General features: G+C 35.2%; 1 protein-coding gene across 4 annotated transcripts in view; it reads left to right on the top strand.

Annotated features, from left to right (window-relative positions):
• Positions 1-15,773, top strand: part of SLC41A2 (solute carrier family 41 member 2) — a 132,385-nt gene that overhangs the window by 60,047 nt on the left and 56,565 nt on the right. For all 4 annotated transcript variants that reach the window (XM_067697804.1, XM_067697803.1, XM_067697802.1 and 1 more), the window contains exons 5-6: positions 2,490-2,634; positions 6,128-6,274. In XM_067697804.1, the coding sequence (XP_067553905.1) occupies positions 2,490-2,634; positions 6,128-6,274 (292 nt within the window). The remainder of the gene's footprint in view (positions 1-2,489; positions 2,635-6,127; positions 6,275-15,773) is intronic.

The following is a 15,773-nucleotide window of genomic DNA, read 5'->3' as shown; positions in this document are numbered from 1 at the left end:
TAAGAAAATCTGGTATCTAATCTCAGCTCTAACATTAACTAGCTATATAACCTTTGTTAACGTAACCTTTCTGTGCTTAATTTTCCTCTTCTTTTCCACAGTATTGCACTAGAGACATGCATGATCCTTTTCAACTCAAAACTGTAGGAATCTATGCTGGAGTAATAACCAAAATACCTAACAACCAGTAGACGACTATAAATTAATATATAAATTAAAATTTGAAAATATATTCCATTTTTGTCTTTAAATACCCTAAACTCTTACTAAGTTATATGAATTATACTATAAATTATTCATCAAATTATTCTATTAATTTTCCATCTCTGCTTTTAATTTTTCCTTTCACTCTTAGTCTCCACCCTTCCCTTGTCATCCTCTCTCCCCACAACTGTTGGTCAGGATGGGAGCCAGTGATGGCCGGGGATTCACTGATCCTAGTTGCCACAGCCTGAAGTCTGTGTCTTTGTCTCACTCCACCAAGGATGCATGAGAAACAGGGAACCCCACACAGGCCCATCAGGACATAGTCGGTGCCAGCCAGTGAGGCAGCAACTGGTTGGAGCCCAGTTACCTGTGGACAGAAGCAGAGGGGAGAAGAAAACAAGTTCAGGTGGGGGGTGGTGGTTGTGCTATCTCTGAAGCTTTATCCGCTAAAGCTCGTGAGGGAGTAGATGGCGTGGGGGAGGGGCATGGGATGGTTAGCAGTGTTCCTTCGACTAGAGGCTAGTTATGGAGGGTAGAGGTGGGGAGTGATGGAAAGGACAGAGGAGGCTTATGCTGGCATTAGCTGGGGTGTGTTCTTCTGACTATTAAATAGGATCCCAAGCAGACGATCTGTCACAGATTTCTTCACAATTGTACACAGTGGCCACCTCAAACTGTCCATAAATTGTCAAATAAAGCAAAGTTCCCAATCCCACTGAAGAATCATTACCTCACCAGGAGGGATGTGCCTTGCGCTCACATGTATTTATGGCTCCTGTTAACTTCCCCAGCTACTCCTTAACCCAGACTCTGCTCTCCTCTTGCGTACAACTGGGCATTTCCTTTGCAGGTTTACAGAATAGGACTTATTTATCTCAGGTGTGTGTGTGTGTGTGTGTGTGTGTGTGTGTGTGTGTGTGTGTGTGCGCGCGCGCGCGCGCATATGCTGTAAGTCTTACATAGGCTCCCTAGCTCTGTATTTCATTTCCAAGAAGTAAAGCACTATATTTTATTTCTAAGAAAAACCTTGGAATCACAGTGCTAGAATTTAAATTATTAATTAATTTTATTTCTTTTACATACCATATTATTTACTAACGAGTAAGAGAATGCTGAAGTATCTTAGCAACTGGTACAACCATAATGGTGCTTACAGCTTGACTCTCAGCTCTGAATCTGCTGTAATGAAAGATGTGGGGCTGGAATCTAGGATATCTGGACTTGCTGGCCCAGGCTTTTCCATTAATTTGCTCTATGACAAGATCAGACTACTTGGGTTTTTCACCTGGAGCCCTGGGTTCCAGTACATGGATTGGCTTCAGAGAGTCTAAGCACCCAGAAGTTCTACTCAAAATATTGAATGCATCTGTGTTTTCGTGGAGGGAAGAATCTACAAAATTTTTGCCAAATTGTCAAAGGAGTCTATGACACAAACACAGTTAAGAATCAGTGAACTGGAGATTCCTTCAGGGTTTCTTTTAGTTCTGGCATTCGACTAATAGAATTCTAAAAGTAGTTGCCTTTTTTTTTTTTCCTGAGGGTTGCTTTGTGCCACCACTGTGGGAAGTACTTTATATATTTATGTAATTCATTTAAATATCAAAATAACCCTTTCATGTTCGATATGATCATTATCATTTTTCAGATTAGGAGCTAAGGTTTCTATAGCACTAATCATAATTGTGACTATTTGTGAGGTTATTTTTTAATGTCTGTCCCTCCCATTGACCAAGAGCCCTGTGAGGGCAGGAAATAAATCTATTTTGACCACTGTTGTAGCCCAGCAGTAAGCATAGCACCTTGTACATAGTAGATCCTAAATTAATGCTTGTTGGATTAATAAATTTAAATAGCTTGCCACAAGATTAAGTGGTGTAGCTAGGAATCAAACTCTTATCATTTGATTGTAGAATCCAATCTTTTGCCAATACTGTGTCTAGAGTCAGACTTCAGTTACGTGGATTGGGTACTTTTCAGTCTTCAGGTTGGTATTTTTTTAGGTGATCTGTGGGTTACACCATCAAAGTCACTTAGGGTGCTTGTTAAAAATAGATTCCTAGATCCCATTCCATACCTACTGCTGCCAGATCAGGGCACTTTGAGAACCCATCACCTTAGGGAATAGTAAAATAAAATACAGTAGCTTCTTCAAAAGGTAAGGCAGCTCAATGACCATATATAATACTTTCTTCTGACTCCTTGTATGCATATTTACATCATAAAATAAAAAATGCATTTTCAAAATGAATAATTCTGTTGGATTTTATTAAAACTTTTTTAAGGTTCAAGCAACAGTAGTTGGCTTTCTAGCAGCTGTGGCAGCAATTATATTGGGCTGGATTCCAGAGGGAAAATACTATCTTGATCATTCCATACTTTTGTGCTCTAGCAGTGTAGCAACTGCCTTCATTGCATCTCTTCTGCAGGGTAAGTAAATTTATAAATGTCTACTCTATAATACTTTACTTTCTAATTATTTATTTTCCATGTTAACTATTTTTATTTAAATGGTACTTGTTCATTATAAAAAACAGAGAAAAGTTATCTACAAACTTTTTAAATAGATTATTTCAGATATATTTATATATATTATATGTAATCCTTAGTATAGGGCAAGCTTTCTGAGGTTGTGTCCCAGCTTTAGGTCCCCTGGTGCAGCTCCCAGACAAGATCAGGAAAATAGTCTAGATATTCATTTGTTTCTGTAATTTAAATTAATTGAGAATCTCCTGTCTGGAAATCGTGCAGAGGATTTACCAGCTTGTCATTTGAGTAACAAGTATTCCAGGAATTCTGAGTTTTAAAAGCAGTCCCTCTGGGTTTCCCTGGTGGTGCAGTGGTTAAGAATCCACCTGCCAATGCGGGGGACACTGGTTCGAGCCCTGGTCCAGGAACATCCCACATGCTGCGGAGCAACTAAGCCTGTGCGCCACAACTACTGAGCCTGCGCTCTAGAGCCCGCGCGCCACAGCTACTGAAGACTGTGTGCCTAGAGCCCATGCTCCGCAACAAGAGAAGCCACCGCAATGAGAAGCCCATGCACCACAACGAAGAGTAGCCCCACTCACGGCAGCTAGAGAAAGCCCGCGTGCAGCAACGAAGACCCAACACAGCCAAAAATAAATAAATAAATATTTTTTTTTAAAAAAAGCAGTCCCTCTTGAAATTTTTTAAAGTTTCAGATTTCAAAAAAATTCCTTTACTGTTTCTGTGGCAATACAAGTATAACCATATGCTTAACACAGCATATTGTTGGCTATAGAATGTTAAAGAGCCAGAAGGTTTTAACGTTTAACTACATTATAATTTTTTTAGTTGGGATATCATTCTTTATATTGATTTATTAATATCAACTTTACACTAGAGAACTAGCTTATTATGGAACAGTAATCATAAAGACTTGGTAATTTTTATTTTATAATTGCCATCTTCTCATTTTAGATCACCAGCAAGGTTAAAAATGGAACACTCTACTGTCAGGTGATCATACAACAAAGCTAACTTTTTCGGCTAGGTTCTGGTAATTTAGAAACTCTTATTAAAATTAAGACCTGACTACCAAAATATTTTCAAGCGTTTTATTTTAGTACTTAAATTGTACCAGGGGTAGTTTCTTGTCTTTATAATAGAATTACTAGAATTGAATGGTGTTAACACTGGTGAAAGCATAGTGAAGTTATGCTATTGGGAAACTAATTTCTGGTAAAAAAAAAAAGTGTTAAAGCATTAGCACTCTGTTTCTTTAGGCTCATTTGCTTCTGTTTTCTCTCTAATATTGTTTCATTTAGAAAAAATTGTTTAAAACTTTTCAGACTAACAAGTATTTGTATTGCCTGTGATTTTTAAAACCATAAAAATTCAGATTTTTAAAATATATTTGTTAGCCTTCTTACTTTTAATAATGTGTGTTCTAATTTTATGATAATCTGACCTTTATATATGTAGAGCAGATACTATTGACCACCTTTTGTAGGTGAGAAAACTGACTTAGGTAAGGTGACTTGTCCAATTTCATCAGCTTGTTCACAGAAAAATCATAATTAAAACCCATTTCCTGCCTCCCAGCTCTTTCCACTGGTCCATGATGGCAAAATATTTGTTTTCCGCTGAAAAGTTATAGACAGAATTCTTTCATAGGAGAACTTTCCACATTGATCTTTAAATGTACTGATTTTGAAAAAAAATTTATATGATCACATCTTGACTGATTATTGTATAATATGTTTAAGTTTTTTTCCTGCTATTGTTTTTTTCTGTTTACAATGATATTATGGGAAAGGTAAGTGCATAGATTGAAAAAGCCTACAGAATATAAGACGTGAGATGTTGAACAAAAATTCTACTTTCAATAATTTGGCTTTACGGGGTATTAGAAAAAACAGTTACTTACAAGCTATGTGACCTTATGCAAGAATTTAAACCTACTCCTAGGACCTCAGTTTTATTATCTATAAAGTGAGTATGTTAGAATAAAATCATTTAGAGTCATTTTCAGTCTAAAAATGCAGTGAGATTCTGGTTTTTGTCTATAGCCATATTTAGGCTTCCATATTGATTTATGGTTAGCACATAAATGAACTAATCTTAAATATTCTCTGCCCTGCATCCTCTTAAATGTGTTGGCATGAGAAAATCTATATAATCGGGTATGGCTGTAATGCTATCATTTTTCTCCCATTTCTGTATTCAAGAATATAAGGAGGGCTTCCCTGGTGGCGCAGTGGTTGAGAGTCTGCCTGCCAATGCAGGGGACACGGGTTCGAGCCCGGTCTGGGAGGATCCCCCATGCCGCGGAGCAATTAGGCCCGTGAGCCACAACTACTGAGCCTGCGTGTCTGGAGCCTGTGCTCCGCAACAAGAGAGGCTGCGATAATGAGACGCCCGCGCACCGCGATGAAGAGTGGCCCCCGCTTGCCACAACAGGAGAAAGCCCTCGCACAGAAATGAAGACCCAACACAGCCATAAATAAATAAATTAAAAAAAAAAAAAAGAATATAAGGATTTAAAAGTATAAGTACACAGTCACATTTTCATCTTCTGTTGTTATAGGTTCATAGACAGAAACTTGGGGTTTAAAGAATATCCTTTACAAAGACTGCTTCTTGTATTCTGGCCTTCAGTGTTCAAAATTTAATTACTTCCCTCTTCTTAATACTTCAACACTTTTTAATAATAAAATGAAGCAAGCATTTCTGGCTACCACTATGTAAACAAATCTGGTTTTGTTGGCCTTCTTCCCAATTGCTATGTGTATAAATATGACTCACCTATTTATTTATTTTAAATTTATTTATTTTTGGCTACATTGGGTCTTCGTTGTCGTGTGCAGGCTTCTCATTGCGGTGGCTTCTCTTGATGCGGAGCATGGGCTCTAGGTGCGCGAGCTTCAGTAGTTGTTGCTCTCAGGCTCAGTAGTTGTGGTGCATGGGCTTCATTGCTCCGCGGCATGTGGGATCTTCCCAGACCAGGGCTTACACCCGTGTCTCCTGCGTTGGCAGGTGGATTCTTAACCGCTGTGCCACCAGGGAAGTCCTTAAGTATGACTCACCTTTCTTTGACATTTTCATACTTTATTTGAGGGTTAAAATAAAATCTTTGACTTTGATACACATGAATACATTACATCTAAGACATGCATGTTACTAAATTTGGAACTTTAATGTTATTTTACAGTAGCTCTTCAGGTCTCTAAATGCAGCATTGAACTTCTCAGATCTTTTGTGATCCCCACTTGGAATTTGTTGAAAGACATTTTGCCAAAGCATTCAAGTAAAACGTTTTGTTTGCTTTAGTCAGCTTATCTAAGCAGTCTAACCGGAAGTGATACGCTCTTTGTCTAGCCTATGTATTTCAATATTTCGGGGGATTGATTTTCTTTAAATTATAGCAGAAAAAGTAATGAGCTTTATTTTTTTCTAGGAATTATAATGGTTGGGGTTATCGTTGGTTCAAAGAAGACTGGGATAAATCCCGATAATGTTGCTACACCCATTGCTGCTAGTTTTGGCGACCTTATAACTCTTGCCATATTAGCTTGGATAAGTCAGGGTTTGTACTCCTGTCTTGGTAAGTTGACTTGAAATTAACTATAATGCATTATTCAAAGTCTCTTTAAATAAATATTGTTGCAGCAATGTCATGACTCCGTGGTGGCCTTCATCTGTGTTAGAACTGTAGTTGAGGCTGATTAGAACAATAACTGTTACTTGTTGTACACCTACTATGTGTTGTGGTTCTCACATATTTTTCTCTTCTTAAAGAGTTTAAAACTCAAAAGATAAGGATTATCATTTCTAATTTCAGATGAGAAAAATGAGGATCATAAAGGTTATGTGTGTTACCCACTGGTGGTAGGAAGGTTGAACACAGATCTGTCATAGTCTATGAATTCTGCCCTTTCCTCTGAATGTGTAGCCACTGATGGGTCAACCCACAGGATTCTGATATGTGTGTTGCACTGTTATCTCAAAACATAAGGTTATGGTGGAGTTTGAAATTTAGTGATTTTTCCACCTTTCAGAAACCAACGTGGCAATTAATACTAACAACCAAAAATCACCATGAAAATGAGCCTGAGTGCTGTGTGAATTTGGAGTCATCTTATATATGTGATTCCTGATAATAGTAATAGGGTATTTATAGAATGTAATGGATTGTTTTAATGCAAATTTATGCTGTGTGGCTATTGTCAATGTAGATGTATATGATTTGTGAGCATAGGTTTAGTGCTAAAAGTTGGTTGTAGTTTCATCTTTTTTGATGCCAAATTTTTAAAAAATTAAAAGAAAACAGAAACCCACAGTAATACAAAAAAAAAAAAAAAGAGCGAGAGAGACAGAGAGAAAGAGAGAGAGAGTTTATAAGCCAAGCCAGAAGCAAACATTTAATCACATATCCTCATATATTTTCATGGATTCTAGACAGATTTATGGTATACTTTAGAATAAATCTAAAGTATATTTGGTTTGTAGAAGTAAGAGTCTCAGATAAATGTTTTTGAACTAAAGAGAGGGCTTTAACCTGTCAAAGGCAGTCATTTTCTACTACTTTTGGAGATATCAAGAGAAGTTTCATGTAGTATATAAAATTACCATAAATTATTTAATGACATAAAAACAATACTCATTAAGACTTGATATGTATGTTAAAGGAAAATTCTCATATAGAAGATAAGATGTGTCTAGTTGAAGTAAGGTGGAAGACAGTAAATGATCAATGGCCCAAATGTAAGATCTTGTTCCCATAAAAAAGAAAAGTGTATTATTTGCAGACTTGGGTACTTAAATTACCATGATGTCAGCTGCCTGCCAAATACCAGGATGTCTCCACAAGTTGAAGCCATTGAAGAATGTTACCATAATAAATATGACAATTGTTATAATGATACAGACTATTACGATATTCCATAAGATAAATCAACTTCTGAGGAATTTATTTTTAAAAATTACACAAGTGATAAACTTATAAAAGACTTAACATAATGTGTTATTCTCTAAAGCTTTCAATATTTTGAGTGTTACAGATGATATATCAGTAGTTTAACCAGATCAGGAAATTTGAAAAGTGAAATGTAATGAGACCATAATTTTGTGAAATAATTTTATTTTTAAATATTGCTTAGCCTTTTCTAGGCCTTTACTTGTCTTCTGAAAGTTGACTCACAGTAATTCAAGATGAATTAATTAAAACAGGGTCTTTTACATTTCGTCTGTATCATTTGTTTCCCTAAAATTATATTTTTTAATGGGCTACTGATTGATTCCTCAGTTAATTTAAAGGTGTTTCTGAAGTGCCAGTTTTGGATTTCTACAATAAAGTGTTTGCATTTTGAGCACTAGGGGGCCTCATAGGACCAGCAGTTGGAAGCCTCTTATTGGAGGTATTTTGAACACAGAGATTAGGCATGGGCATATTTAAATTCCAAGATCCCATTCATCCTGCTGAGTGGGATGCCTAGCTCTTGGAGTCAGTGTTCAATTCCTGAACTATATTGGAAATACTTAGCTGTCTTTAGAGATAAAAAGAGGATTTCATGGCAGCCATACACTTTGGTTATAAATAGAGGCCATGAATTATGTGGCTCTCAAAGAATTGGACATTGAGAAAAGTCTCACTTAACTCCTCACGTAGAGCTTTGGATATTCAGAAATGACTGAACAGCTCCGCTGGCGTTCTGTTAGCTTCGGTACAAGCTCACTCTACATTCATTCAGTGTGCTACCTTTCTTTCACTCCTGATAAAACGTGCTGATTTCTGATATCTGAAGTAAATATGGAATTCCCCCCTTCTCACCTCTCCAGTTCTCCAAAAAAGGACAAAAAGAAACAAAGCTTTGTTTACGGTTACTGACTTTATTTTTGTAGTCACCCTGAGAGGAAGTCTTTATTGCTTAGTGAACAAGGTTAAAGTTTTAACTTGGTGTTCAGGCCTCCTGGAGTCTTCCTTCTCAAGCTCCTGCCTGCTCCTCCCTTTCTTGTACCTCTTGCCTTTCTTGTACTCCAGCCAAACTCAGCCATTTACTGATTCTCATACGCCACCTGTGATTTTTGTCTTTTCTTTCTTATGTCATTCCCCTCCTCCATGAAGGCCAGTCAGAATCCTCATTTTTCAAAACTAAATTCATATATTTCCCTAATCTTAGGTAATTTTTTCTCCTCTGAATTCCTATAGCACTTTATTGACACTTCTCTTAAGTCATTCTTTATATTTGGCCAGTCATTATAGCTTTTTAAGTAAATGTAGTATCTTCCCTTATGATGGTATAAGCCTCTTGAGGACAAAACTGTGTCTTTATTTTATTTATTTGTTTTGTTGACTCCATAGTGCCATATACATAGTGGATGTTAAATAAATAGCACTTCACCAAATGTTTTATTCCTTTTGAAAGCTATCCAATTAATGTGAATAGAAATTATTTAGGAAGTGGTATATGTATGGAAAATGAAGGAGAGTTATCCCTCTAAATGACTTTGCCACAGTACCTGTCCAATAACATAATAAATTGTAATGAAAAAAATGATCCTTTCAATGAGGACATAGTATTAGGAAAATAGAGTATACTGCCTTAGCAGAAAGTATTTAGACATTAGTATCACCATAAAAAAATAAAAATGGCAACATGTGGCTAGAAAAAATCTATTTCAAATGAAAATAGAAGAGGAAGGACTTCCTTGGTAGTCCAGTGGTTAAGACTTCAACTTCCAATGCAGGGGACACAGGTTCAATCTCTGGTTGGGGAGCTAAGATCCCACATGACTCACAGCCAAAAAACCAAAACATAAAGCAGAAGCAATATTCTAACAAATTCAATAAAGACTTTAAAGAAAAAAATGGTCCATGTCAAAAAAAAAAATCTTAAAAAAAAAAGAAAATAGAAGAGGAAATAGAAAGTCAGTTTAGAGAGTAATCTAAGCTCTAGATTATGATATGCTTAGGTATGACTTGTAGAGAAAGTATAAAGGCATTTATTCATCCATATGGTAATCTTTAAACATGTAGTTATTTTTAAAACTATTATAAGGATCTAACGTTGGGCCAGTAACTGAAATACCTGTACACAATGATTGTTGCCTTTTCTTTTTCTTGTATGCATAATTTTAAGAGGATTTTAAAGACTCTTTTTCAATTTTTTATAACTACATGGCTATGTAATTCTTGTATGTACATGATATATACTGATTTGAAAAATTATCAGCTTTTCTCTCTTTAGGCAAGATCTGAGAAGCAAAATGTTGATTCATTTCTCATTCCTCAAGGTTAACTTTAAAAAGATGGCCTAAGAAGCAATAAGCTCTAAGAGCAATAACAGTCCGCCTCAGATTGTTACTTGGGTCCTGTGGAGACTAACAGGGATATTTACAAAACATTCTAGAGTATCACTGCCTTGATGTGGTGATGTAAGTAGAATGTAAGATTATCGTGCATGTCACTCTTCTACAGAGTTCTGTAGCACCGTATGATCTCAGTTTAGAGTGATTCCTAGAAGGTCAGTCTAGTGAGGAAATTCTGATGGTTATTATAAAGGGCATTTTAAAAAGTGTTTACAACTTTCCATGCCCATTGCTTTCTTGTTTGCACACAAACAGCTAATATATAAAAATGTCACTCATAGCAGCTACATATTTCAGAAGAATTTAGGGTGAAAATAATGAATGCTATTAATGAAAGTATGTAACAGCAGTTACAAAATGCCACCAACAATCTAGATAAATGTGAAAGCCATGAATCAAAAAGATGGCAGTTATGTTTCGCAGTTAAGTGGAATCATAGCAGTTTGAACCACTTTAGCCGTGTTAATCCTTACCTTTCTGTAGTTTACCTGTATCATGGAATCAGTACCGAGGTACACAGACATTAATTAGGCTTAAAATTCTACAGTTTTATCTATAGTCTTGTATTCGTTTCCACTGCTGCTGTAACAAATTACCACAGCCTTGTGGCTTAAAACAACAGTAATTAATTTTCGTACAGTTCTGGAGGTCAAAGTCCAAAATGAGTTTGTTATTCAGGGCTAAAATGAAGGTGTCAGCAGGGCTTGTTCCTTCTGGAGGTTTCAGGGGGAATCGTTCCTTAACTTGTTTCATTTTCTGGTAGCTGCTAGCGTTCCTTGGCTTGCAGCCACATTACTGATCTCTGCTTCTGTGGTCACATTATTTTGTCTTCTGTAGTCTACTTCCTGCCTATAAGTACACACCTGTGATTACTTTAGGGCTTACTCAAATAATCCAGGATAATCTCCCTATTTCAAAATCTTTGACTTAATCACATCTGCAAAGCCCCTTTTTGCCATAAAAGGTAACATTCCCTGGTTCTGGAGATTAGGATGTGGATGTCTTTGAGGACCATTATTCATCCTACCACATTACACAAGATGATATCCCCAGAAATTAATACAAAATATTATTTTGACTAGGGTCATTTAAATGTATTAAAAAGGGTCATTTAATTTAGAAGGCAGACACTTTTAGGTTTTGATATTAATGCAGAAGTTCATGGTTGGCTTTTAATCAACCAGTTTCCCTCACTGATTGTGTCATCAGTGGTTTTCTAAAAGTAATTCTTTAATTATCTATAAAACACCAATATATCCTAAAAAGAGGAATATTTTAGCACCTTTCTCTTTTTGTATATTTGTAATTTCCACCTAACTATTGGATTAGAATTTAGCCAGGGAAAAGGTAAGAGGGTCCTATACAATTAAACATACGATTTAATTTGGTGGGAGTGGGCATGTTAGATTTGCAGGAAATTGAATACATTTGCAGTAAATCATTTTAGATATTTTGATTTTACCATGGTTTTCCCATTCTTTTTTTTTAATGTTAAAAAATTTTATTTGGAGATAATTTTAAACTTATAGAATAGTTGCAAAAATAAAATAGTACAAAAAACCCTGTATACCCTGTACCCATGTTCACCAAATGTTAACATTTTACTCCATTTACTTTATCTTTTATTCTGTCCATCTGTCTGTATGAATATATGTATGTTCTTTATATTTTATAACGTTGACATTTTTAAAGAGTATAGTACCCCCTCCTTTTTTTTCATTGTGGGAATTTTAAAAAATTGAGATATAATTCAATTACATCATACAATTCACCTTTTAAAAGTGCACAATTCCATAGTTTTGGCATAGTTATAAGATTGTGAAACCTATTATCTCATTCCAGAACATTTTCATCACCCCAAAAAGAAACTTTAGCAGTCACTCCCCATTCCACCCTCCCCCCAGCACTGGCAACCACTAATCTAGTTTCTGTCTTTGCCTATTTTAGACATTTCAAAAAATGGAATCATATAATATGTGACCTTTTATATCCAGTTTCCTTCAATTAGTACATTTTCAAGGTTCATGCTTTAGCATAAATCAGTTCTGAATACCATGCAGTACTGAATAATATTTCATTGTATGGGTTAATAATATGGCTGACTAATATTCCATTGTATGGATATATCACATTTTGTTTATCCATTTACCATTAGTTGGACATTTGGGTTGCACCCACTTTTTGGCTGTTATGAATAATGCTGCTTTGAACATTGTCGTACATGTTTTTGTGTGAACGTATGTTTTCAACTCTATTGGTATATACCTAGGAGTGGAATTTCTAGATCATATGATAACTCTTTAACTTTTTGAGGAACTGCCCACTCATTATTTTTTATTTCTTTCCTGAGAAATTTTTCCCCCTCTTTGACAATCCAGGGCAATGATTCTGGAGTTAGGATGGTGAGCGTTTTCTTCAACTTAAGATGTCCTTCCAGAGATGTGATGTTGAGAATAAATTAGAAGCCTGGCATGGTGCTCCTCTCTTTACCTGAAGATGAAAATACTAAGACAACCTAGCAGAATAGTTCTTTTCAGTTGTGTTTAGTGGGTTTTAATGCTTTTAGTTTGCTGTTTGAGTCTATAAAGAGATTGTTGGTAACCTTAGTTGTTTTAGGAGGTAAGAATGCTTCCTAATTGGAATGTTATTTATCCCTATCTAATGGTTTAGCAAAGAGAACTGGAAATCCATCCAATAAAAGTTTCTTCATGTTTTAAAAAGCTATGGAGAAAATGACTCTATATGTAGCACTAGTTATGTCCCTTTAAATGGAAGGAAATATTTAAATGAATTTTGTTAGCACAATTATTTTGAAGATGTGTTGGCAAATCCAGCTAAAACCATGAGTGTAAAATTTGTTTGGGTATTATTTTAATATTTATAGTAATTGTTCCTACCTGATTTGAAAAAAATTGAGTTTCTATTTAATTTAAACATCTTAATCATAGGTGAGGAGATTTTTAAATATGTTAAAATGATAAAATATAAAATTCAGTCCAAGAGAAGGGTGTGAATAACAGTTGAAGAATTTTGTGAGACATCAGAAAAATTTAGTAACATTTAACTTAAATCTAAGGCTGTAGGCTACAAAGACTGTGAGATCAACTCTGTGTTTAAGGTATGAATTCCCTACCATACAAAATGTGTATTAGAGTCCTTGAGAAAAATGCAGGAATGTCCTGGCTGAGATGTCTGACAATAAGAAAAGCTCGATCAGCTAAAATGATATTACCAAAAATGTCTTGGGATGATGCAACTGTTTCAAGAATGGGTAGGCAACTTTTAACCGTAGGGAGATTTAGAACTAAGTATAAAAATATTTGAGAATCAAATTTATGGTATGAATGATTTTATGGTAAAGAGGCAGTACACATTTTTAAATATACTTGTTACTTAGCCCATTACAGTAACATGCCAGTCTTCTGATTCCATTTTAAAAGTAATGATTATGTAATTAATTTATTCTTGTGATTGTTAAATAGAAATCTTACCAAATTTATATACATTGCATGAATATTTATGAAAACATAAGACTCACCATATTTGTACATATAATTTATTAGATTTAGAAAAGTTACTTTAAGTACTAGGAAACTTTTGTGAGATAAGTGAAATGTCTAAAGTAAATAGAATATTTCCTGGTATTTAACTAGGTTTATAAATGCAACCAAATATAATTTCAAACTCTTAAAAATAATTTTTGATTGGATGTTAGACATTGTGAATGTAATGTTAAGTGCTTGACTGTTTTTTCCTTACAGAGTATTTGTTCTGCTTTTTGCTTTTTTTAAAAGATTGAAGTATAGTTAATTTACAGTGTTGTGTTAGTTTCAAGTGTACAGCAAAGTGATTGTTATACATATACATACATACATACATATATATATATATACTCTTTTTCAGATTCTTTTCCATTATAGGTTATTACAAGATATTGAGTATAGTTTCCAGTGCTATACAGTAGGTCTTTGTTGTTTGCCTGTTTTATATATAATAGTGTGTATATGTTAATCCCAAACTGCTAATTTATCTCTCCCCCCATCCCCCCACCCCTCTCCCCCTCCATCCCCCCACCCCTCCCCCCTCCATCCCCTTTGGTAACCATAAGTTTGTTTCCTGTGTCTGTGAGTCTATTTATGTTTTGTAAATAAGTTCATTTGTATCATTTTTTTAGATTCCACATATAAGTGATATAGTATGATATTTGTCTTTCTCTGACTTACTTCACTTAGTATAATAATCTCTAGATCCATCCACGTTGCTGCAAATGACATTATATCATTCTTTTTATGGTTGAATAATATTCCATTGCATATCTTCTTTATCCATTCATCTGTTGATGGACATTTAGGTTGATTCCATGTCTTGGCTATTGTAAATAGTACTGCAATGAACATTGAGGGTGCATGTACCTGTTCGAATTATGGTTTTCTCCGGATATATGCCCAGGAGTGGGATTGCTGGATCATGTGGTAACTCTATTTTTAGTTTTTTAAGGAACCTCCATACTGTTCTCTATAGTGGCTGTACCAATTTACATTCCCACCAACAGTGTAGGAGGGTTCCTGGTTCTCCACACCCTCTCCAGCATTTATTATTTGTAGACTTTTTAATAATGGCCATTCTGACTGGTGTGAGGTGATAACTCATTGTAGTTTTGATTTGCATTTCTCTAATAATTAGCGATGTTGGGCATTTTTTCATGTGCCTGTTGACCATTTGTATGTCTTCTTTGGAGGAATGTTTATTTAGGTCTTCTAACTATATTTTGATTGGGTTGTTTGTTTTTTGGATATTAAGCTATACGAGCTGTTTGTATATTTTGGAAATTAATCCCTTGTCAGTCACATCATTTGCAAATATTTTCCCCCATTCTGTGGGTTGTCTTTTTGTTTTGTTTATGGTTTCCTTTGCTGTGCAAAACCTTTTAAATTTAATAGGTCCCATTTGTTTATTTTTGTTTTTGTTTCCATTACTCTAGGAGACAGATCCAAAAAAATATTGCTGCAATTTATGTCAAAGAGTGTTCTGCCTACATTTTCCTCTAGGAGATTTATAGTATCCAGTCTTACATTTAGGTCTTTAATCCATTTGAGTTTGTTTTTGTATGTGGTGTTAGAGAATGTTCAAATTTCATTCTTTTACATGTAGCTGTCCACTTTTCCCAGCACCACTTATTGAAGAGACTGTCTCTTCTCTATTGTATGTTCTTGCCTCCTTTGTTGTAAATTAATTGACCATAAGTACATGTTTTTATTTCTGGGCTTTCTATTCTGTTCCATTGATCTATACGTCTGTTTTTGTGCTGGAACCATACTTCTTTGATTACTGTAGCTTTGTAGTATAGTCTGAAGTCAGGGAGTGTGATTTTTCCAGCTTTGTTCTTCTTTCTCAGGATTGCTTTGGCTATTTGGGGTCTTTTCTGTTTCCATACAAATTAAAAAAAATTTTGTTCTAGTTCTGTGGAAAATGCTATTGGTAATTTGATAGGGATTGTGTTGAATCTGTAGATTGCCTTGGGTGGCATGCTCATTTTAACAGTATTGATTCTTCCAATCCAAGAATACAGTATATTTTTCCATCTGTTTGTGTTGTCTTCAGTTTCTTTCATCAGCATCTTACAGTTTTCATGGACCTTTTTCTTGTAGGCAGCTGTTTGTGGATTAGTTTGAGCCTTACAGGGCTTGGTTTTAAGCTTCACTGGACTAGATCTAGCTGTGATCATATAGTGGCTA

This window comes from Pseudorca crassidens, chromosome 11 (assembly GCF_039906515.1).
Source record: "Pseudorca crassidens isolate mPseCra1 chromosome 11, mPseCra1.hap1, whole genome shotgun sequence".
Classification (NCBI taxonomy): Eukaryota; Metazoa; Chordata; class Mammalia; order Artiodactyla; family Delphinidae; genus Pseudorca; species Pseudorca crassidens.
This window is presented reverse-complemented; position numbering and strand designations above follow the sequence as displayed.